This window comes from Melospiza melodia, chromosome 1, assembly GCF_035770615.1.
Source record: "Melospiza melodia melodia isolate bMelMel2 chromosome 1, bMelMel2.pri, whole genome shotgun sequence".
Lineage (NCBI taxonomy): Eukaryota > Metazoa > Chordata > Aves > Passeriformes > Passerellidae > Melospiza > Melospiza melodia.
The window spans coordinates 121,728,835-121,752,395 of record NC_086194.1 but is presented as its reverse complement, the minus strand read 5'-3'; the positions used below and the strand labels follow the sequence as shown (position 1 = coordinate 121,752,395).

The 23,561-nt window shown below is 39.0% G+C and overlaps 1 protein-coding gene across 10 annotated transcripts in view; it reads right to left on the bottom strand.

The window, feature by feature from the left end:
• Window positions 1–23,561, bottom strand: part of PIEZO2 (piezo type mechanosensitive ion channel component 2) — a 286,361-nt gene that overhangs the window by 40,753 nt on the left and 222,047 nt on the right. For 9 of the 10 annotated variants that reach the window (XM_063165966.1, XM_063166019.1, XM_063166008.1 and 6 more), the window contains 10 exons: window positions 23,070–23,274; window positions 22,828–22,929; window positions 22,193–22,358; window positions 12,589–12,832; window positions 11,303–11,399; window positions 9,333–9,492; window positions 7,471–7,560; window positions 5,325–5,446; window positions 4,425–4,496; window positions 313–416 (listed from right to left, as the gene is read on the bottom strand). In XM_063165966.1, coding sequence (XP_063022036.1) covers window positions 313–416; window positions 4,425–4,496; window positions 5,325–5,446; window positions 7,471–7,560; window positions 9,333–9,492; window positions 11,303–11,399; window positions 12,589–12,832; window positions 22,193–22,358; window positions 22,828–22,929; window positions 23,070–23,274 — 1,362 coding nt within the window. The remainder of the gene's footprint in view (window positions 1–312; window positions 417–4,424; window positions 4,497–5,324; window positions 5,447–7,470; window positions 7,561–9,332; window positions 9,493–11,302; window positions 11,400–12,588; window positions 12,833–22,192; window positions 22,359–22,827; window positions 22,930–23,069; window positions 23,275–23,561) is intronic. The other variant, XM_063166001.1, reaches the window with a different exon arrangement.

The window sequence follows — 23,561 nt, the reverse complement described above, 5'->3', positions numbered from 1 at the left end:
GCAAGTCAGCTTCCTCAACTGTCTTTATTGCAATGCAGAATAAAGTAAAGCTTGGGTTCTTTAACCTTTGTTTTTTGCATTTTTGTTATTTTCAGGCATATGTGAATGAAGATATGACTCTAGTATAGTTTCAGTAAGAATTTGATAATGCTTAAAGCATAAGGCAAACTCACATTTTAAATCAGCAAGAAATTTAATTTCCAATACATTTCAGGAGAAGGAACTGGCAGCTTTAACATATGTGCTGGTGTTATGAGAAATCTACATTTTTTTTTCCAGATGTCAACAAGATAGCAAATTACCATAAAGTACCTGAAAAGCAGATTTTTTTCGAGGCTCTTCCTCTTCTTTTTTTTCCTCTTCCTCTTCCTCTTCACTATCCGTCTCAAACAAATAATAATTTCCACTTCTGACCACTAAGTGAAACAAAATATTTTTTTACTTTTCTGAAAAGTTCTATTCTCAACTCCCCCAAGACCTATGAACAGGTAGGCAGTCATTTAAAAATTCATAACCAGGAGAGGTGAAAACAGAGAAGAAGCAAGAGATGAAAAGGTCTCAGGCAATTTATTTTATGTTAGTCTGCAATGCTTTGGGCATGAATAAGAACTATACAAGAACTAAGGAAAGCATCCCTATAAAACAAAATGTAAAGAAAAGGATTGAAGTTTATCAAGTTATACAAAGTTACATTTTTAGAGAAAAATGACAATAAAGTCTAAATTTATTGGGGACTTATAATTATTTGAGGGAGTAAAAAAAAGCCCAGCAGCTACGTAAATGAACTTACATGAACAGAACCACTGGACAAAAAATACAGAATTTCTCTTTAAATCATTGAGGGAATCCTTTAAACTAGGCAATGGGATAGTATTAGTTTGATGAGGTAATGGAAAACCTTGGCTTGTCTAAAACAAATCCCTTGGATTCTATTAACATGATTGCAAATGAGTTTCAATTTTTTGCCCATGGATTCAGAAAGATTCTGAAACCTTGATACAGCATAGGTACACAGTGATTAAGCTAGGCCTTATATCCTTGAACAGAAGCAATGTTTTTATTTCACAGATGGCAACAGGCCAACAGGAACAAACATGGAAAACAAAAATAAAAATAAGGTAATGAGCAAGAGAAAAATAAAAATCACAGCATTACACTCAGCAGTGAAAACTGGTAATTAATTGCCACATTTAAGCTGAAATATTTGAAGGAACACTTATTTAGATGAAAATTTACAAAATCTTGATATATGTATTTATATAAAATTATATCTATCCATCATTACAGGTCTCTGGAAAAGTAATAGTTGTAATTCAATCATACCTTGAATTCTACACAGATCCTGTGTGCACAGATGATCACATATAACTACTCACAATCCTCAGAGTAAGGCTGTGAAATTTGCCAGAACTGATCTTTGGATCATAACTTTGCCATCTGAAACTCCCTCACAGAGGGCATTTTGTGCCTCATGTGTGCACTTATGACTTTTAGCATCAATGAATGTGCTGCAGAGGGACAGAAAGTCCACTCCAACCATTCTAATTGTTGCACTGAGGTGAAAAGAAATTTTGGAAATTTCCTGGATGAAACAAATGGATTTTTGGTGCTGAGCCTTCCAAAAAGGCCCATTTAAAATGCGTTGAAGGGATGAAAGCATTTTATGAGCCAGTAGCCTGCAGTTCTCTTTCATAAAATGCTATCTTGTAGTCAGCAACAGAAATTGTCAATGCAGATCAGCTGGGTAAGGTTTGACATTAGGAAAAACCTCTATGGCAGTACAGCTTTGTAAAGGCTCAGAGTAGCACTCAGTCAGACTTGGAATGCCTGATCTGGAAACAAATAAAACTACATTGATCTCCCTACAAAATTTTTTAGGTTAAAGCATATCTGAGGGGACGCTCCAATGTAGCAGTTCCATCCCTTTTACAGCTCAAGAGAGAGGTATGATTGAATAGCAATAATGCATTCTTGCACACATCAAAATGGAGCAAGCGGCGTCAGTCACCTACAAGGCTTCCTGAAGAGACCCAGTTCTACATGTAACACAATTCATGGCCAGATTGGGCTTGGGAGACCCCTCTTGTACTGCAAAATGTGGCTTCCTCCTACTGAGAAAAGGGATGTACAGGCTTTTTGTGGGATGAGATGGAGGATGCAGAAGAAAGCATGATCCCATCATCTGCTTGTGCCCGGGGGTAAAGAGCTCCCCAGGGCAGCTGCAGTCACCATCTTCTGCACTACATCAGACACAACTGTGTGACCCAGGGGAATCTGAGCATGTGGTCCTAACTCCTGCTCATCTTTGTGGGACTTCAAAAATAATCCACAAGCATAGGAGGAATCACACCACCCTACAAGGGAGATTGTGAGTGACTGTCAATGAGGAAACCCTCGCTGATATTTTTATCTGCTCTACTCAGACCCAAATTCATTACTGTTTTAATTGCTACAATATACAAAATGAGGTCTTTTTCTGCACAATAAAATTTTAGCAAGTGATATAAAAATAACAATAAAAATCTAAATTAAAAACTTTAAGCTTGAGTGATTGTATGCATATATACACCCACAAACCCATTTACTGAGGTGAAGAATGGTGCAGAATGCTGCAGTTACAGTGGTGTTCCAAAAAGAATGAGCGGGGAATATCAGTCTATTCCCAGTCTGCCTGCCTGTAAACACCCATGTTTCACTGAGTGTGGATGTGGCAGGAAACTGCTGGCTGTAGGGTCAGGGTCTGTGATGTTTCCCACAAGGTTTTGCATTATTGCAGTAAATAATTTCAAGAATGCTCAATATTTAAACACCAAATTGCAACTTGCCACCTAAGAACGTTAAATAATGAGAACAAAATAAGTAAAAGCCAAAGTCAATATCTCTCTGTGCAATTCTTCTGACTACAAAATCAGTGATGAATAAACAAGAGACCATATCCCATTCCTTCAAAGTCATGATAGCTTGAAATTCTATAGAAAAAACTCACAAATCATAGTTTTTATTTGTTTTTTCATTGTTGTTCTAATGAAATTATGGGAAAAGAATTTTATTTTCATAAGGCTTTTGAAAAGGATAGGTCTCTCTAAAGTGGCAGTGTGCCCTTTAGAAAAACAAAAATAGAGGCACAGTTTACTTGTGACTTGATAGAAATAAAGATCCCATGTTTGGTAAACATTGCTGGCAAATATATGTCTGCTGAATTTATAAATAAATACATATAGGTAAATGAAGCAGTATGTAAATGTGTAAAATTATGATGTGGAGTAGCTCTTAAACTAAACAACCAAGCACAATATAGACATTCATAATTAAAATGGCATGAAGTTGAACTGGGGGGGTTTAGGTTGGATATCAGGAAGAAATTTTTCACCCAGAGGGTGGTTGGGCACTGAACAGGCTCCCCAGGGAAGTGGCCCCAGCAGCAGCCTGACAGAGTTCAAGAAGCACTCTGTGCTCTCAGCACATGGTGTGACTCTTGGGGATGGGCCTGTGCAGGGCCAGGAGCTGGACTGGATGATCCTGATGGGTCCCTTCCAACTCAGCACATTCTGTGATCCTATGGTATAACTCTGATCAGTGCCCTACATTTAAGTATTTCTTTCACATCTTCAGAGGTTACTAAACAGTTCATGTCTGATTTCATTCAACAAACATCCAATTGAAGGACATTTGACTTGAGATTGCAGCCTACTCAGTTTTGCTCTTCTACCAAATCCATAATGTAGCAAAGAACTCTATCATATGGGCTGGGCTACAAACAAATTGCATCATAATGCCCCAATTATATGTGTGACACATGCTAATAACTTCTTGTGCACAAGGCTAGACATATTTTTTCTCTCAGGTAAACACAAAAAAAAAATGGAAATAGCAAAACAACTGGCATCAACCACACATTGAAGTGGCATAAGACAGATGGAGCTGAGCTCTACACAGCTCTGTCTTCCTGCCTTACTGTGGTGCTCAGATTTCTACAGTTGATACTAAAATGACTGATGAACCATAAAGAAAGATGTATAATACGGGTATATGAAAAGGAAATGATGACTAATCTTAGAATGCATTGGCAAACTTTCACAGTCACATTGTTAAATATATTGAGCTTTGCAGTATTGGGGAGTTGAGACCTTTGAGGTCAAGGCAGATTCTTTTCAGCACATGTTTATCTGATTTGATATTTTTCTAAGAATGCTCAATGTATCATGAGCTAACTTTGCTTCCAACACACAGAAGTTCAAAATGTTGTTAAATTCTTTGCAGATTGGAAAGTAGAAATAATTTTTTGAAAAAAAAACCCCAAGCCTTCTATCAAGTCACAATCACAAAATCAGGCATAAAACAAACAGGCTATGGGAATGCTTTCATTCTGGTCAAGGATATAAGGGTTAAATCCACATATTTGTAAGAGGATTGAGAAAACCTACTGGAAGCATGATCAACCCAAGGCCGCCACCACAGCTTTTTTTTGCCCTTGGCTTTCTCTTTGTCTGCATCTCCTAAAATAAAATATGTTCAAATATTAATTTTACAAAATGAGAAACATATTTCTTACACTGATTAATAATTTTTATTTTCTCTCAAAAGAGCTAAAATTTCATGAGAACATCAGATGTCAGGTTTACTGAATACATTTAATATTAAAATAATTCAAAACCGTGACCACTAAGCAGAAGTACTCTGATTTTTGCAGTAGTTAAAACAGCATTCCACTCTAAAACAGCTAAAAAGTTGAGTTTCATGTTTTAAAACATACTGTCAGAGTTGACTGTAATTTAAAGAGGAAAAAAATTTCCCTCCACTCAAATCCTCTTGTATTTCAGGCTCCAAAAATTTTTAAATCCACTAATTGCTGATCCCAGGTCAATGCTGGAAATGTGGCACTAGATAGGTGTGATTTTATCTGTGCCCATGATTTTAAATAACATTTAAAAGCACACAAAAATTTCAGTGACTGAAAAAAATCCAGAACAGCATCCAGAAAACATTGCTGGAAAAATGTTGGTGCTATCTATTTGTAAAACTGCGGTTTATAGATAATGACTTCTACCAAAACAAACCTCTTACTCTTTCCAGCTCTTTGCCAACAGCCTGAAGTTAATCAAAAGTATCCTCAAAGCGAACCAGTTTCTCTAAACCTTGTTTCAGTACATAACACAGATTTTTTTCTTTTTTTTTTTTCTGAATCGAGCCTGAAACTGATACTCAGCTAACAACGTTGTTATGCGCTGGCAGTTTGGCAGTTTTGAGAAAAAAATTATCACTTGTCCAACTAGCAGTTCTATCAGGTCCTTATGGAAATATGGTACAGGAGTAGCTAATGGTACCTTCATCATCCTCTTCAGAAACCTTCCGAATCTCCGGCCCCTCTGAGGACTCCTGGTTCATGCTCAGCATCCTCTCTTTTCCCTTCTTGTATTTTTGCTGCCTGGCTTTGATGCGATCCATTCTAGCAAAAGGAAGAATCTTATTAGATTTACACCTTCAACCAGCCTGGAAAACAAGCATTAAACACACACACACACACACACACACACACACACACACACACACACACACACTCTCTCTCTCTCTCTCTCTCTCTCTCTCTCTCTCTCTCTCTCTCTCTTTCTCTCTCTCTCTCTGCAACTCTGCAACACTTCTAAGGGAATTATTCCACACTGTTCTTAGTCCTGCCCTTAAACAGAAGGAGTTACATTGCTCTGAAGGGGCTGGCTGGGAAGACCAAGCATAGATGTTCACTCTGTTGGTCAGAGAGACCTGGGTTTCCTGCTATCATGACTGCTTTACTTTCTCCCACTCAACTATCTTGTTATCATTTAAAATTGCTTTTCCCAAAACTTGCCACTCTGAAACAGGGATTTGGTTGTCCCTGCACTGTTTGTACTACATCTTCATCCTTTAGGATCATTTGTCTCAATGGACATCAGTGACAAATGGTGGTCCAGTGCTATTTTTACTGTCTGGGGATGAAGTGGGATCAAGCGTACCCTCAGCAAGTTTGCAGATGCCACCCAGCTGTCTGGTGCTGTTGGCACAGCTGAAGGGTGGGATGCATTTCAGAGAGATCTGGACAAGCTCAAGAAGCTGGTGTACAGGAATGTCATGAAGCTGAGTAAGACCAAATTCAAGGTGCTGCACCTGGGTCAGGGCAGCTCCTGATATCAACACAGGCTGGGGGATGAACTGGTTGAGAGCAGCCCTGCCCAGGATTACTTGGGGCTGCTGATGGGTGAGAGGCTGGACAAGAGCCTCAGTGGGCACTCCCAGCCCAGGAACCCAGCTGTGTCCCAGGCTGAATCCAAACCAGAGTAGGCAGGAGGGTGAGAGAGGGGATTCTGTCCCTCTGCTCTCATGAGACCCCACCCCCAGTGCAGCTCTGGGGTGCCCAGCACAGGAAAGACATGGACCTGCTGGAGAGAGTCCAGAGGAGGCCCAGAAAGGCAATTAGAAGATGAAGAACCTCTCCTACAAGGAAAGGTTGAGGCAATTAGGGTTGTTCAGCCTGAAGAAAAGGCTCTGGAGAGATCTTATTGCAGCCATTCAGTACTTGGAGAGAGCTTATAGGAAAGATGGGGCCAAACTTTTTTGCAGGGTCTGTTGTGAGGACAAGGGGCAATGGTTTTAAACTGAAGGAGGATTGCTTTAGATTGGCTATAAGGAAAAAGGTTTTTCAATGAGGGTGGTAAAACCTGGTCCCTGGTTTCCCAGAGACATGGTGGATGCATATATATATATAAAAGCATTAAATGCATACATCCCCAGACACATTCAAGGTCAGGCTGGATGGGGCTCTGAGCAAACTGATCTCTTTGAAGATGTCCCTGCTCATTACAGGGGGGTTGGACTAGGTGACCTTTAGATTTTCCCCTCCAACTCAAACAATTCTATAATTATGTGATTCTATATAGGTAGAAAATACGGTCCCTGCAATCTTCCCATGATTCTTCCATTATGCAGCATGGAAGAAGCTGTCATGAGTGGGCTTTGACACTTGGTTAGGAATCAATTAGGGCTTTCCATGCATTGTGTTGAAGGAGCTTTGAAACTTTTTTTTTTTTTTTTGAACTTTCTGCAGTTACCAAAGAAATTGTTGGCTGCATGCAAGAGAAACCAAAGTGACTTATGGGCTGTATAAAGAGAAAGGATCTCCAAGCCACTTGAATCGAAAGCAAATATTTTCAGTGAAGGTAAACATATATTTTGCACTTAAACACCACAGGAGGAACCACAAATAAAACAGAAAGAGCAGTCATGCAACAATTTTTTCCAGGAATACAGATAACAGATATACAGAACAAAATTCTAGTGATGGTAAAGCATTTCTATAAAAGAAAGTGGTGGATAAATACCAGAAGCTAGTATTTCTATCCAAGAAAGTGCAAGATAAACACCAGCAATCAGTTGTATGTACATATGCATAGAAATAAGCATATATATATATATATAAATATAAATGCATTAAATACATACTGTCTTTTCAGTTGATCCATTGATTTTTTTTCCTCTTCAATTCTTGCCTTTACAGCCTTGACAATTGTAGCCTGAAAAAGCTCAGCACCCCTACATCAGAAATGGGACAGAAAAAGAAAAAGGAGAGGACATGTTAAATGTTTCTAAGTCTTCCTTATGGCAACTAATCACAGAGAATTCTATGTTCCTTCTATACATGATCTTATCTGCATCAAACAAAACTAATCCAGGGTGTGAAAGAGACAATCAATTGCTCTAAACCAGTAACATCTTTATATACAATCATTTCAAGATCTGGGGCCAAATGCTGTGAACCCTACTCAGCCTGTATGTTCCTCTAGCTGCTGCTCAAGAAATTCAGTTACCAGTCCTCAAAACACAGAACACAAGTAGGTTCAAGGATGAGGAAGGATTTCTTGCACATCCTCAGGATTTCTTCATAGTTATTTCAGCTTTATAATCACCTCAATCCCCTGCCTCAGTCCTCCTGGAAGTTGTGAGCAAGGTCCAGCTTTATCTAGGACCATGGTAAGCATTTATTCAGCTTCACTTTTACCCTCTGAAAACTATGGTGCTTTCAATCTGATGATAACAAACCCTTGAGCAAGTTTCTGATGTGCCAAGAGAATCTGGCTTTCTACCCCATTACATTAGAAATTTAATCGGTTCATTGATTTGAATGTTATGACCATTCTTCCTAATTCACACATGAACTTTTAAGGCTCTTAAAAGAGTCCTAAAGTCCCTCTCAAAGAAGTAACCTAGATCTAAAGTCTTTCTTTTGTCAGGAATTCAGTAAGAAAAGCTATAATTTTAGAAGTCTACTCTTTCATTCTGGATGCACATTTTCCTATATAGGATGTATTTTGATACTCATGATTTTGCTTTATGCTGTTTTCACTGTGAACCCAGCACACCAAAAGAGGTACAAAAAGAGTACAAAAATGCTATTATATTCAGCATAATTTGGCATCAGAACTGAAATTCACTTCAGAACAAAAGCCTAATGCAATGTGGGGTGGAGGTGTAGGTCTTCTTGTAGCTCTCTTTACAGGGCTGAATTTTGTTTATTATAGGGAGCTAAACATGTCCCCTTCTTAAAATGACCCCTGGAAGAGGAAGATAAAAACTACTTCATTTCATTGCATACAAGCCAATTTTTTCCTGAAATACAGTCAGAAATCAATGTCTGTATGTCTTTTGAGGAAAAAAAACCCCACAATACATTTATTCCAATATTAACAAAAAATTTCTTGGAAACCCTATGGAAATTAAAACCAGTATTTCATTCCTCATCTGCCTTCATATCATAAACCAGAAGAATGTTTGTGCTAGTGATGGCTGTGAGTTAATGCTTGTGGTATAACAGGCCAATGAGGTTAACACTTCTTGTCAAACCTGGTCAGCGTTCAGTGATGTGACACTTCCCAAAAGTGCTCCCTTTTCCTCCCAAGCCAGAGGTAAGAACTTTGCTGTCTTCCTCCTCCTCTCTCCTTCTTGAGATGGGATTTCTAAGGACAATTGTCTCAAGCTCTAACAGCAGAATGTTTTCTTTCCAAGACTTAGAAACTCTGGCATTCTCTCTCATGCACATCAATGTTGAGAGAATGCTGCAACACATTTTCAGAGCTTTTAACAGGAGCAGCAGATAGCATTTGGTAGAAAGAATTGTTTAATTCCTATTAGATTCTCAATGAATTTGTTTTCTTGTGTCAAAGCTGGGTTTGCAGTTATGAATTTAGCATGGATTGTTTAAATCAATGTTGAAGGACTGTTTTGGTACTACCTATAGTAAAAATTAAGTACTGCCACCATGAGAGATTTGAGCTGTTGAATTTAATTTCTTTTAAATTTTCTGTTACCTTGATGCTAATATCTGAGAAGCTTTTATATCTGCAACCACATGAAGGAAGTAGTAACTCATGAAGACTCTTCTTTGCAGCAACAGGAAAGCAAAACATATACTGTCCCAAATGATTCCTGCTTCACCACTGGGCAGTTTACAATCTGGATTGCTCGTTGCTGGAAAAAGACACAATCAGCGTTCAGAATTCTTCCATAATATTTAATGAATTAAATAATCCTAGCCTTTAAAATTGTTTGAGTTATTTTAGATTTTCCTAAAAAAAAAACTGTCATGCATTTTCATTTGAGGTGTGCCATAATTTCTTTCACAACAAACTGAAAAGCTTCCAACAATGTGATGCCCCTACGCGCCACTGTCCCCACAAGTAAGGATATAACAGAAGTGAATCATTTGCATATAAATTCACCCTACTTTAGTAAGTACTTGAAAACAAAGAATGGAAAAGGCATATTTTTTGTTACACTGAATTATTTGATTTCAGTGTTTCCTAAAATGGCATATATCAATTTTTTGTCCTATTCTCTTCAAAGTGACTTTTTATCTCATTTTTTAATTAAGAACACTATCAACAGGAGAAATAAGTGGTTTATTTTTGTCAAAATGACTTTTTGACTGTCACCACTGATTATTTTTATTTTTCTTCTCCACAACTCAGTTCAATGCTCATTTCCATTGCATAAGAGAAGAAATATTTGAAACCACAAAACTGCTTCCTTTGGGGTAGGAGGAGACAGACAGAGAGGAAATCCCATTCCTCCTACCCCTAGATTTTGGCCTGGGCTATTTCTTTCTTCCTTTATTCTCTGTAAGACAGATCTCTGGGGGATATTAAAAAATTAAACTGGGTTTTGTGGAACTGGACTATAAACTCCATGGCCTATGCTGTCCTGTAGAAGGCAGTAGAAGGACTCCAGGGACAGGCTCTGGCTTGAAGCTGGCTTTTCAAGCAAGCAAGCCAATCCAATAGCTCTGAAAGCTCAAACTCCAAGAGCTTCAAAGCCTGCTGTGCCCAAGCCCCGGGGTGGGAGTTTGAAAACCTGTGCCTGAGTTTCTGTTGCTGCCCAAAATGTTTTGGCTAACACAAGAATTCCTGGGCACCTTTCATCCTGTGAATTTGTGTCTTCCTATATACTTCCTTTTCCCCTATCCCACACTTATCTATTAGGATCAATCATGATGACAGGACTTCAGAATTTTGCTGCAGCCTCACTAGGCTGAAACAGCTCTTTAATTTCAGAAAAAAAACAAACCAAACCCAAAAACACACACAACAAAAACTTCTGCAGGTGTTTTCAAACTGTTAATCCAGGGTGTCAGGACAAAGTGGAGACTAATAGCTCACTGAGATATGAAGGGTTTTGCTCTCCACACTTCATTCATCTTTTCTCTCACCTCCAGCAACAGGCATTATCCACTCTATGCTTTTTATCACCACATGAGAATAATCACAAGGAAAAAAAATTGCCAAAACTATGTCTGCATGCAGAAAAATTACCACTTTCATGCCATTTCAGTGAGCTGAAGTGGCTTCCCTTTTGAACCACTGAAACCTGGTACACAGGGAGGGATGGGAGCCCACACTGCATATGGGGAGTGCAGCTGGGAGAAGGTGCCCTGTGCATGCAGTGATGGTGAGCTGACCTTTTAGCTCAAGGTGTACAGCAAACCACAGTATCACATCACCTGCATATCCACATATGTGTTAAGTGCCAATATTTGTGAATTGTTCATTTACAGCAAACGCTGGCTGTGGGTGGATGTATGGGCATGGTGGCAGTTTTCTCTGCATACGTGTCCCCCTTGTTTCTGTGAAATGTTTTCAATATTCTGTGTGGCTAATCAATATAAATCCAGGATTTTTCAAAAGGTAATATATCAAGGGATGGCACAACTTAAATATGGTTGAAGATTTTAAGGTGATTCTTTATTTATAGAAAATTATGAAGAAAAAAAAGCTGTACTTACGAATATGGTAGCCTTTAACTGTACAAGCCAGGCTAAATGCCTGAATCACCCAGCAGCTCTTTTGAATTAATGATTCAATGTAGCCACACGCTCCTATCTGCAAGTAAAAGGGCAGTTTTATATAACAAGACATAGCAGTAATAAGGATTGAAAAATTACATGTTTTTACATTACATGAGAAATAATACAGCCGAGGGCAGTCAAAATTATTCTCATTACTAAAAGAGCTTGGAAGAAAGAGTGGCTTTACCAGTGACACACAAACTAGTCTTAGACAGAATTTGATTTTTTGATTATTAGTGAGACAGGAGGTATGTGGGGCTTGTTTGAGTTTTTGCACAGAAAGGGACACATCTGGCATACGATGCAATGTGACAACTAAGCAACTTTATAAATCACTGACTTAATCCTGCAAACATACATGGACAAGTTTAAGACACATGTAGCTCCACTGAATTCCCAAGCATAAAATGAAGCACATATGTAAGCATTTAGAACATTTGCAAATTCAAACCACCCATAAATCAATTTTATTTCAGTGTAGTGACTTAAATAAATGTAAAAAGAAAAATGTCTCTTCTTTGCAGTCCAGCACTAAAACTGTTCAAAGCTAAAAAGCAACTGCCAGGAATAAAGCTAAATTTATCTTTCAAAAAGATTGAAATTACTGGCTTGTCTTAATCACCTGTCAGTACCACTGCAAGGATACATATAAAAGAGTTAATTAATCCAAGAAAAATCTTTCATATTTTGCAGAAGAATTTGACATTTAATTATCAAATACATCTGTTTCCACCTGAATTTCACACTAGTTCTAAAGGAAACAGGAATGGAGTTTGTAACTTTGTAGTCAGCTTCACTAATTACATTACATCACACAACTGCATCTCATACTAGTTTGAAAATTTTTTATTTAAATAAATTGTCCAATTAAATGTGCACTACTTATCAACAGTAGGACTAATTTTGCACTTCTTACTCATTTTTCATTCCTCTTTTCATGAGACTTCTAAGGAGAGACTTCATTAGACAAAGAAACCAGAACCTGGCCCTTAGAAAGTAGGTGGTGAGCTTTTACAGAGTCCAACTGAGCTCATGGGTGCACATTTCCCTATGATGGATATGTACTGCCATTCCCTAGCAATGCTGAACTGAAATGGAGACTGCTCTGTGCTTGCAGAAGGCTGTGGTTCCGAAAAAGAATTTTTAATGACTGCTCAACGCACTGTGCACACTTCCAATGAAACAGAAGTGCTGAGGGCAGAGGGAAGGCATCAGCTCCCTACCGACAGGATGTTCTTCATGGTGATCACGAAGACGTTGTAGGCAATCAGCCAGTCCCAGTAACGCAGAATGCTCCTGATGGGCTTCAGCAACAGGTCTCCACCAAAGAGAAGGAAATAGAAGCAGGCCACCAAGTAGCCCATACAGAATATGCTGATCCTTGTGGTTCCCGTGATGAAGATTATGGTAAGCACAAACCAGAAGAGGTAACTAAATATTATCACCTTATACATGTCTAAGTAGGACCTAGAAGTAAAATAAGGAGAAAAAGTTACCATTTTTTTCTGAGGGCAATGCTGTCTTTCCTCTTTCTGCATCACTGGCTGACACTTGTGCCAGGGTCTTCTGGGCATTCTCACACTTCAATAATTGTGCAGGCACTGACCACTAACACCACAGTCAGGGGGTTTGGTTCATGCACAGGTCTGCCTGGGTCACACATTTCACTCCAGCTCCTCCCTGTGCATAAGCACCTTGTGTCACCTGGTCAGGGTGCTGTGCTTGCTGCAGGATCAAGCCTTGCACCATGGAAGGGAGGACATCCCGTTCTCACCAAAATTCAGGGGAGAGGGATATTGTCTGCAATGCCATATAGGAGCTCTTAAGGCTGTCTGAGATCATCTTTCAAGAAGTGTGAGAAATAGTATAGCAAATCTATTTTAAAAAGCCAACTACAGTACACCCCTGCAAACAATTCCATATTTATTGATGACTTCTAGGGAATTCAGCCTGGTCAAAAGACTAGTTTTCATAAACAGCTGCTAAAAATATCCTTCTCTAATGGAGATCAACTGCAAAAGTTTTGAGGGGGAAAATGGTTTCTACAGAACAGAAATGTGATAGAATTTACTGAAACATTTACCAGGAAGCTCTGAGGGAGAGCTATCTGAAATCAGCCTGGCCCACAGTGGGAAAGAGAGAAAAACAATTTGGTGTTTTCAGATTCCTTAAAATGTTGACTTAATATTGACTCAGTGAGCTTTCAAACAAGAATGTCTGCCAAAGGCAATACCAAATACTACATATAGCTAAACACTGCAAAACCAACTAATTCTTAGTTTCCTCCCATTTATAGATTTGATTCCAAATCTAACTATGTTTTCAGAGTCTGTTCACCCAGGCTGCATAACTACATTTGTCAGGAAACCAGGCAGGGAGACAGAGCTACAGGAGTGCACATATACCTGAGCCAAACCATGTAAGGAGCAAATGAACTAAATGCACTGTATGAAGCCACATAAAAAGGCCCCTGCTGCTTGATGTTCTCAGGCTCAGAACTTTCTAGGAGTATGTATTTATAGTCTTACATTTATAGGCCCATATTACACATTTTACCAGAGAGGCATTTAATGAAAGGTAAAAAGAAAGCTCCTTTATGTTTATTTCCCGCAAATATTTAAGAAATTTGTCATCTACTGCCTGTGAAATCTAAAAATATCATGACTTTGGAGATGTTACTGGGTTCTGGATGATAAAACATTAACAAAGAATCAATATGTGCTGGGACAATGAAGAAGACATCAGTCGAGGAGGTCTTCATTAACTTGATGTGCATTAGAAATGGTGCTCTCATTGTTTCTCCAGAAAATATAATTCTGTTTGATATTCTTTTAATAATAATTATTGGTGTGTGGGATGGCTAGGAAGAGATCACTTTCCTGACACTGCTCTATTTCAAAAGGCTTGTCCTTTGCTACCAACAAAATGCATCAGCATATTTTGAGAAAAGCCCAAAATGGAATCAAATTGATCCAAAACACAGCAATGTCTTAATACTCGTCAATAAAAATGAACTCTGACTCTTTGAGACTGTCTCAATCCAAACTTCCCAACATATACATGTGACATTTGTATGAGTCATAATCAGTCATAATTAAAACTTTTGGAAATTAGAGAGAATATGAAAACAAAGACAATAATCTAACCACTTTTTCACTATAATCGTAGCCATTTGCTACAATTTAGCAGTCATCTAAAATATTAACTACACCTTTTCTTCTTATATCCAAAATATGCATTAAATATAATAGCCTTGGGCATCTCTAAACCAACCAAACAACAAGACTGTATGTAATGGAAGAATTCTTAGAAGGGAGGAGGCACTAGAATGGTGTCAAGTGACAAATGATACAGTCCTTAAAGATGGAAAGCATTCTGACTTTTATAGCTGTGCAGTTGCAAGCAAATCCAACAATAAAAATGGCTCCCATGAATTCATCTTGGAGTGGACGTCTCACAAACGGTGTTCAAACAAGTCAGCCAAAGCACACCTAAACAATGAAGACCACCAAGCATCCAAGGTACTTCTGTGCTATCCCAAGAAGGTGGCCACATTGAACACAATGAAGAGAACCACTCAAGTTGTTTCAGGGAGATAAAAATTTTGCTGAAATCATGTTTCTTTCAGTTACAATATACAAAATCTTGTCTGTTACAGCATAGAGCCATGCATGCCCCTAATTTTCATTAATTGATATGGAAAGGTCAAGTGCTGTAATAGCAGGAACAAAGACATGTCTTGGTGTGGAGTTCTCTACATGTTACCTCTCAAATAATTTGACACATTCTCATAGATAAATCTTTAAATTCTGCCTCAAAGCCCAGAACATTAGGAAGCGAGGAGTTTCTGTTCCTTGCCCTGGGATCATAACGCAACAGTGGGAGGCTGAAGGACAAAGACACCCCAACAAAAGACCCTACACAAACCCATGAGGACACTTGAGGTGCTCACTCTCTGTTTAAAAGCTTCTACACAGACAGGAGAAAATGCTAAATCTTGGACAGCATATACTGTGATTTTATGCTTTCACTGCAGACCACATAGATCATTAGTTCAATGTCATGTAAATCCTCCAAACTCTCATTTTCTAAGTGTTCTTTAAATCTCCCTTCATTCACCAGGAGCAAAAGGCCACCCTCCGGATGTGATATTTAATAATACACCTTAGAAATCTGCACAGCTCGTTCCCAAGGGGACAAGTGGACATCCCAAGGGATGACCACCCCTGGTCATCCCTTCAGCTCTACATTTCAGCCTCTTTTTTGGATTTGGCTCTTCAAAATGGTTTCAAGAAGAAAATTTGCAAAAGCTTATTTACTTTGAGGGAGGACAGAAGGAATGGATACTTTTCTGCCCAATTAGCCTCCAAACCCACTCAGTGCTGGTGTGATGAATGCAGAAAGGTGGGAGGGTGCAGCGGGAGGCTAAGAACACAGACACACATCTGAGTAAGATTAGCCACTACACCAGTGCACCAAAAGCATCCAACTATGGCTTTGACTACAGCATGACAGCCTCTGAATGAGAAATTACACAGAAGAAACCTGAAAGATTAATGAGAAATAAAACCCACTGATTTTCCAACCCTGTCATTAGTAGAACCCACTAATACTCTGGATAACATTTTGGAAAAACTTACTGTATCAATTTGCTCAAAAACAAGGAAGACAAAGTCTGAAGTTCATTCCACACATCCATCAAAGCTATTTTAACTTCAAATGGCTCTCTATATCAAATTGTCTGCTTTTATTTTCTAAAGTTTTATTGGTCTTACCATGATTGTTTCAATATTTTATTTCCACAGGAAATAATTTTTAACTGTAATACAATGCAGCCTGTTGCAGAGAGATTGCTCTAGGTGCAGTTGTTTTGCTGGCATGCTACACGATGTGTTTGGCTATGACCAGCCTAATGTCTGGACCTCTGCCTGCAGGCACCAAGAGGTGCCGATCCTGCAGCCAATAATCCCTCTCAGGAAAGGTATGTGTCCTCAGCCAAATGTTCTGCCTTGAAATTTAGGGGAAGAACACACTTCTGCTTACACCTGGTGAAAGCCTTTTTTGGTGATGGATGCAGCTGAAGGGTTCTTCATGCTGGAGGAGCTGCTGTTGTGCAGTTTCACTGTTTTTCCCTAGCAGCCCCCTGCTTTGAGCGTGATACTCACCTTCATATAACCCCAAGGCTCCTCCTGTAGCCTTCCTCTGATGACATACTGTCCCTATACATATGTGTTCAGTAAGCTTCGCCTATTCCCAAATTTCTTCTTTCTTCCATATCTCCTGTTCCTCACACTCTTAGCAGCCTGTGTGACCCTGCATCAGAGCTTGTTTCCCCTTCTAATCTCAACATTGCTAATGTTCCCAACCCAGCTTCTATCTTCAAACCCTCCCCCTGGAGTTCTACGTTAGCTTCCAGAAGGGAGTTTTGTTAATTTTCCCTCTGCCAATTTCACCTAATCTTTTGAGAACTAGCTCCCTTATTTCAATGGGCTTCTTCAAACCCAGTGTCATGGATCCCACAGGTCTTAGTTCCTACTATTTTTGTTAAACCCTCTCAAGGAACTGATATTCTTTTATGATTACTTTCTTACCAGTGAAGTCCTTCCTTCATGCTTCTTGTATCCACCTTAAAAATACCCAAACTCACAACTCCATTATTTGTTGAAGCTAATTTTTTTTAGCAACAGAATGTTTATCTGCTTTAAATACGACAGGAAGCCTGTAATGTTCATTTGCAGGTCCTATCTCACTAACCTAAGTTGGAGCACAGTTCCAAAACTGGCATTACAGCTGCCTTTCAGACACTTTACCTGACTCCCCTCATGATGTTTCCCAGAGTACAGGTATTAAATAAGACAGTTCAGTGACTGTTTCTGTTTCTAAGTGGAAAAAAGCAGATTACAATCCCAAGCTTTTTTCCCCCTGAAAATGTCTAAGAGAATGTCTGAAAACTGCTTGGGAACTGAAATGAGAATTTTCCAGCATTAGAGACTGTGGGAAAGGATTATCCTCAGTGAGGTTGCTTTAAATCCTGTGTCATTCTAAAAGCTCCTATTTCTATTCTTTGTTCTTATTTCTGTTTCAAAGTCCTTTGGATGTGCACTCCTTTGGGGTCAAGCACATGTCCCCTGGGAAATCTGGGGGTGGAAAGACAAGAAAATTTCAGGAAATCTCTTACTTAGACTATTTATCAATGTTGAACTCAAGTATTTCTCCAGAGAGAAGAAAATGAAGCATTTTGGAAATATGTTCTTCTTCTGCCATTGTTTATGCTGCAGTTAAAAGTTTTTTATCCATGTCTACTAGCACAGTGACCAAGCAGTATCTTCTCAAGCAAAATAACACTTCAGAAAGGGTGCTTTGGTCTGCAGGTGCCATTCTTCTACATAGCAGTAAATACACATCAGGCTTCTCAGAAAACACAAGAATACCAAGCATAACTTTTAAATTTTTTTTTCTTCTGCTTCATAATTTATTCATAACCGCGTTGTCTTCCCTTACTGTTTGGCTCTTTCTGACTGACTTTTGGAGAAATGCCATTATTAATTTCACCTGCTTGGATAAGGTTTGAACCAAGTTCTTGTCCATACTACTAGATGTTTAGACCATTCTCAAACTTCTCTTGAAAAGCATAAGAAATGTTTTTAGACAAAGCCCTTTCAGTTCCAAATTGTCTTGGATGGAAGCCAGACACACACATTTACTTCTGAGGTAGATCTTCAGTGGATTACCCAGAGTTTGAGAGTCCTTCTTTTCAAGATTCATAACTCCTAATAAAATATTCAGTCACCTTAAGATACTGTCATCTATTGGTCTATCTACTGGTTCTTCTTTGAAGCAAATTAAGCATTTAGGATTGCGTGTGTGCAGTGTAATGTCTCAAAAATAATGTAATTGAAAGTCTGGGATAATCTATGTTGTAGTGAAAGCACTGAAGGAGACACTTAAGAGCTCAAAGAAAGGTAAGATACCTTGAAGAACCTAAGAACTGTTATGCAGTTCCTACTAAAAGAAGGTCTGTTTATACTTAGGGACATCATCCTACTTGTTCTCATTACACATTCATGCAGCTAACACTACATAAAAAAACCCACAAAAACAAAAAAGAAGAGAAGTTATAGCTTAAAATGGGGTGGAAGGAAGACCTGTAAAACTACAGATGAGTGAGCCTTCCCTCTGTGTTTGGGAAGATCACAGAGCAGGTCTTCATGGAAGCAATGTTAAGGCATATGCAAGACAAGAAGGTGATCCTAGCATGGCTTCACTAAAGGAAAATTGTACATGTCCACTCTGGTGGCTTTTTTATGATGGAATGACTGCAACACTCTTTAAGGTCAACAGATAGAGAAATGTAATCTACCTGGACTTTTGTTAAACCTTCGAGATGGTCCTACACAACATCCTTGACTGTCTAGGCTGCAGTGACATGGATTTGACAAATGGACTATTCAATGGATAGAGAACAGGCTGAATGGATGCAGCAAGAGAGTTGGGGACAATGGCTCCATGTCCAGGTGGAGGCAGGTAACAAGTGGTGTCTCTCAGGGCTCTGTCCTGGGACAGGTGCTCCTCAATATCTTCATCAGTGACACAGAGTGGCAAATAAGTGCACCCTCAGCAGGTTTGCAGATGGCACCAAGCTGAATGATTCAGTTGGCACAACAGAAGAATGGGATGCCATCTGGAAAAGCTTGAGAAGTGGGCCCATATGAACCTCATAAAGTTGAACAAGTCCAAGTGCAATGTCCTGCATCTGAATCAGGGAAATCCCAGACATGAGCACAGACTGGGAGAGGAATTTATTGACAGCAGCCCTGATGAGAAGGACGTGAGAGTTCTCATCAATGAAAAGCTGGACATGAGCTGACAATTTGCACTCACATCCCAGAAAGCCAGCTGCATCCTGGGTTACCTCAAAAGACGTCAAGGGAGGTGATTCTCCCACTCTACTTCACCCTTGTGAGATACCATCTGGAGTACTGTTTAAAGTTCTAGGGTCCTCAGTCTGTTAGAGTGAGCCCAGAGGAGGTCCAAGAACATGGCCAGAGCACCTCTCCTATAAGGAAAGGCTGAGAGAGTTGAGGTTGTTCAGCCTGGAGAAGAGAAATCTCTGGTGAGACCACATTACATTCTTCTAGTAATTAAAGGTGTCCTATAAAAAGAAGAGAGAAGTGTTTACACAGGGATACAGGGATAAGACAAGGAGAAGGGTTTTAAGTTAGAAGAGGAGATATTTAGATTAGATAGGGAGAAATTCTTTACTCAGAATGTAATGAGGCACTGGAACAGGTCACCTGGAGTTGTGGATGCCCAACCTGGTCTAGTGGAAGATGGCACTACTCTTGCTAGCAAGGTTGGAATTAGATGATCTTCCTTCGAAACAGAAGGTCCCTTCTATTTCAATGCAAATCAGTCTATGATTCCATGATTCCCTGCCCAAATATCTACAAGAAAAGATATTATAAGCAGGAATATCTTTTGTTCCTGAATGTGTTAATTCATGGGTTTTCTAGTAATTCATGATTCATTTTTCAAAACAAAAATATCCCCTTTTTCTTTTTCTCTGCCTTGTTTTCCTTCTTCTCCTTATTCACACAGCATAAAACTGTCACATGAAATGGTTTCAGAGATTTTTGACATTTAGGCGGAACAAATATAAAGTGATTGCAGTTCATTTGTTCAGCTCACCTCCACTAATGGGTTCTTTGATTTTCTGGGGTTTTTTGTATTCTCAATCACTAACATTACCTACTTCCTAATACGTGCAGCAAACTCCCAATTAAATGGTTGGATATTGTTAATCACCTCTCCACAGGTCTCCTTGGTCAGCACACACCCAGCAGTGTGTCTGAGTGGATGTCCTGTCACCAATGGCTTCAAGTTGATGCATCCCATGCACATAATTCAAACCACAGAAATCAACCCTAAGGATTGTGGAGGGGCAGAAGGCCAGTTCAACTCGAACTTTGCTTTCCTGATTCTGATTACCATCCAAAATCTTCAAATATCCTCTGTGTTTCAAAGTTTCATGTTTGTCCATATGGGTATATCTTATACAGATGATCAGAATTACCAATCAGATTCCAGAAAACAGTGAAAAGATCCCAAAAAGAGGCTGCTTGAAAAACAGTGATTTTCTTGTCTTTTTCTCTTCCAAAGACAGCTTTAAAACACATTCCCATCAGCAATGAGTTTTCTTCAGAATTATTTTTTTTCTGGACTTAGGGAGGAAAATTTGATCTTTCTGTCAGAAACCAGTGATGGTTTTTACCAGTGACTAAACACACCAGTGTGTCCAATGCAACTGCTGCATCAGCCTTTGCTAAGATGGACACAACTTCAGTGGCAAGAGAAAAACTCAGGCAATCTCCACTACATTTCCTCAACCAAGCCCTATTTGTTAGCTGTCTTTTAGAAAGCATTCTCATTTGATGAAGCCTTTTGAAGAAAGAATAATATTTCTCCCTTCCTGCTTATGTTATTGAATCTAGAGCACTGGGTACACTGTGTAGACTGGAAATTCTCAAGGGGGAGAACTGCTCAACCTTTGCCCAGTAGCAACTATAAATCTCTGGACAAATGAGTCAATTGAATGTTCCAATGTAACAGAAATAGCAGGATTGTCCTAAAGATCTTGGGTAGGACTTCCAGGGATACCACTTAATTGGTAAAAGAAATAAAAGTCTGTCATCAAAAGAAGGATTCTTACAGACATTAGTTCTAGACATTTTTGAAATCCTGTCATACTCAGACATCTGTTGGTAACATGCATTCACAGATCAAGTCTGACAGAACATCATAGCTAAGAAATCTTACTCTTCCCATTTACTCTTGTGATACTGCACTAACTTTCAGAGACAACTTCAAATAAGAGCATGTCCAGCAAAATTCAGAAGAGCTGAGCTAATCTGTGTTTTCTGAAATGATCACACAATGGAACAGTTACATTTTTTAAAGGTTGTTTAGAACAGACTGCCTCAAGCTCTGCCCCATTATGTGTTATTCACCTTCTTAAACTGCCTTGTATGCAATGCTGAGGAACAGGACATGTCAGTTGTCCTTCCAAGGTACTTTTATAGTTCTTATGTCTAGATGAAATAGCACAAAGGACAGTCTCTTAGAGTATTATTTTGATTGTGCTCAGACAACAACTGCACAGGACACAACTGATGACTTTTTGGCATTAAAGACATACATGGGAAACTGCAGACTACGATGGATTCTTGCTAACATGTCTGTGTTTGGGGAAAAAATAGCAGAGCAGTTAAGTCCACCATAAATGCTGCCCTACTGGGCATTCATGGAGGGAAACTCAGATTTGAGTACCAAGATTTTTCCTGGAGTTGGAAATAGACAGGGTTAGATTAATCTAACAGTCAAACTACTCTTTTTTCTCAAACTTTCTAAATCCACATATGCACAGATAGTATGCAGGAACTTGTGACCTAAAGGTGAATGTTTTGCAATGTGTTGGTTGTCCAAGACAGTGGTGGGACATGATGATCTTAAAGGTCTTTTCCAAACTAAACAAGTCTATGATTCTGTGAATGCAGGCTTTCAGGCAAACTTATCACTGAACTTCTCTGGAGAGCACTTAAAGCAATCATCAGTTTTAGGAAGATGTGTTTGCATCCACCCTGTTCTAAACCAGATGCTGAATACTCAGAAATTAACTATCTGCTCTCTCATACAGCAGTATGTTAGATGGGAACATATATGGATACAAATTCCAAGTAAAATTGGAAGCTATGAGAAAGACTTTTAGCCTAGTGAACTTTGTGAAAAAGAAGCACTGTATTTTCCAAGTGTTTAAGATCCAGTTTTTACCGGCAGTGGATGAAGTCAGGAACAGGATTATGCTGGCTAAAAGATGCTGCATCAAGGTTCATGCAAATTTCCACATTGTCTCCAGCCATGATTCGTACTGCAGCTTTATTTTCATCCTCAAATGTCTGCCTTTGCAAGGATGCACACAGAAGCAGCATGAAGTCATCTAGGAGAAAGTAGTGATTGCAAGGAAAAATTCAGTCATCAGCATAGGTGTAAGGAGAGTTTTGATGTATCCTAATGTAGTTACCAGACTGTTTTCCCACACTCTGAACCTCCAAGACTGAGTGGTTTTCAATGCAATCAACTCTGAATTGAAATGTACTAATGCATTTAGGTTTTTTTACCTGTCATTGTCTATGACTTTTATGGAGAAATAAATGGAAAAATAGGAAATATTCATACATTTTTACACTGAATTATTTAAAAAGGGATACAGGAAAAGCAGATGCAAAAATTACTAACTCTGTGAATTTTTCTACTACATTCAAAGCCATGCTTAGTATTCAATCACCCAAAAAATCTGTCATCTTGCTGCTGAAGTGTAAATGAAAGGCTGGCTTCAAATTCCACTGCAGAGATGATTTAAGCAAAGGATATATAAACACTTTATAACAATGTGCTAAAATACTTACACACAAGGAAGACAGGGTTTGGTCTCACAATGAAGTCTGGAAAGTATAACCACTTTATGATGTTGGAGTTGAAGTTGGCATTGCCACTTCTCCATGGATAGTCTGTGTGGCAGGAGAGTGCAAAAATTCAATCAGTACTTCATAACAATTACTTAACCCTTTTCTTCAGAACCCTTCCCAATTTTCCAGCATTTTTTCTATAAAAGCAACAAGCAGTAATTTTACATAAAGGGTGTCCTTACCTTTACAAGGAGCAGGTGGGATGCCAATGCAAAGGAAGTATTGGAATGTAATGATGCATGTTAGAAAACAGCAATATTTTGGCCAGATCTCTGCAATAGCTTTTCTCCTACGTCGATACAACACAGCAATCAGCCAGAAAGCATGAATCATTGCATAAAAATCCATCCTTTGACCAATTACATTCACTGATAGAAGAAAACAGGTCTGGAAACAAAGTAAAGAAACATAAACAACTTTTACAATCTCATGACTAGTCAGTACAGCAATAATAAATTATTGTGGATCCTGACAAAATTCCTGGATGTGTCTTCATCTGTGCAAATCCTGTGCAGGAACCTGTGCAAACCAACATGCTCCAACAGCAATTTCCACCACTCCACCCAAAGACCCAAAGTTTTGATACTCTTGTGTCTAGAGCAGGTTTCCATTATGTGATATCTAAAGATACCAGAAGGAAAGAGCCTTGTCACAACACCTAGTGTGTGAAATTG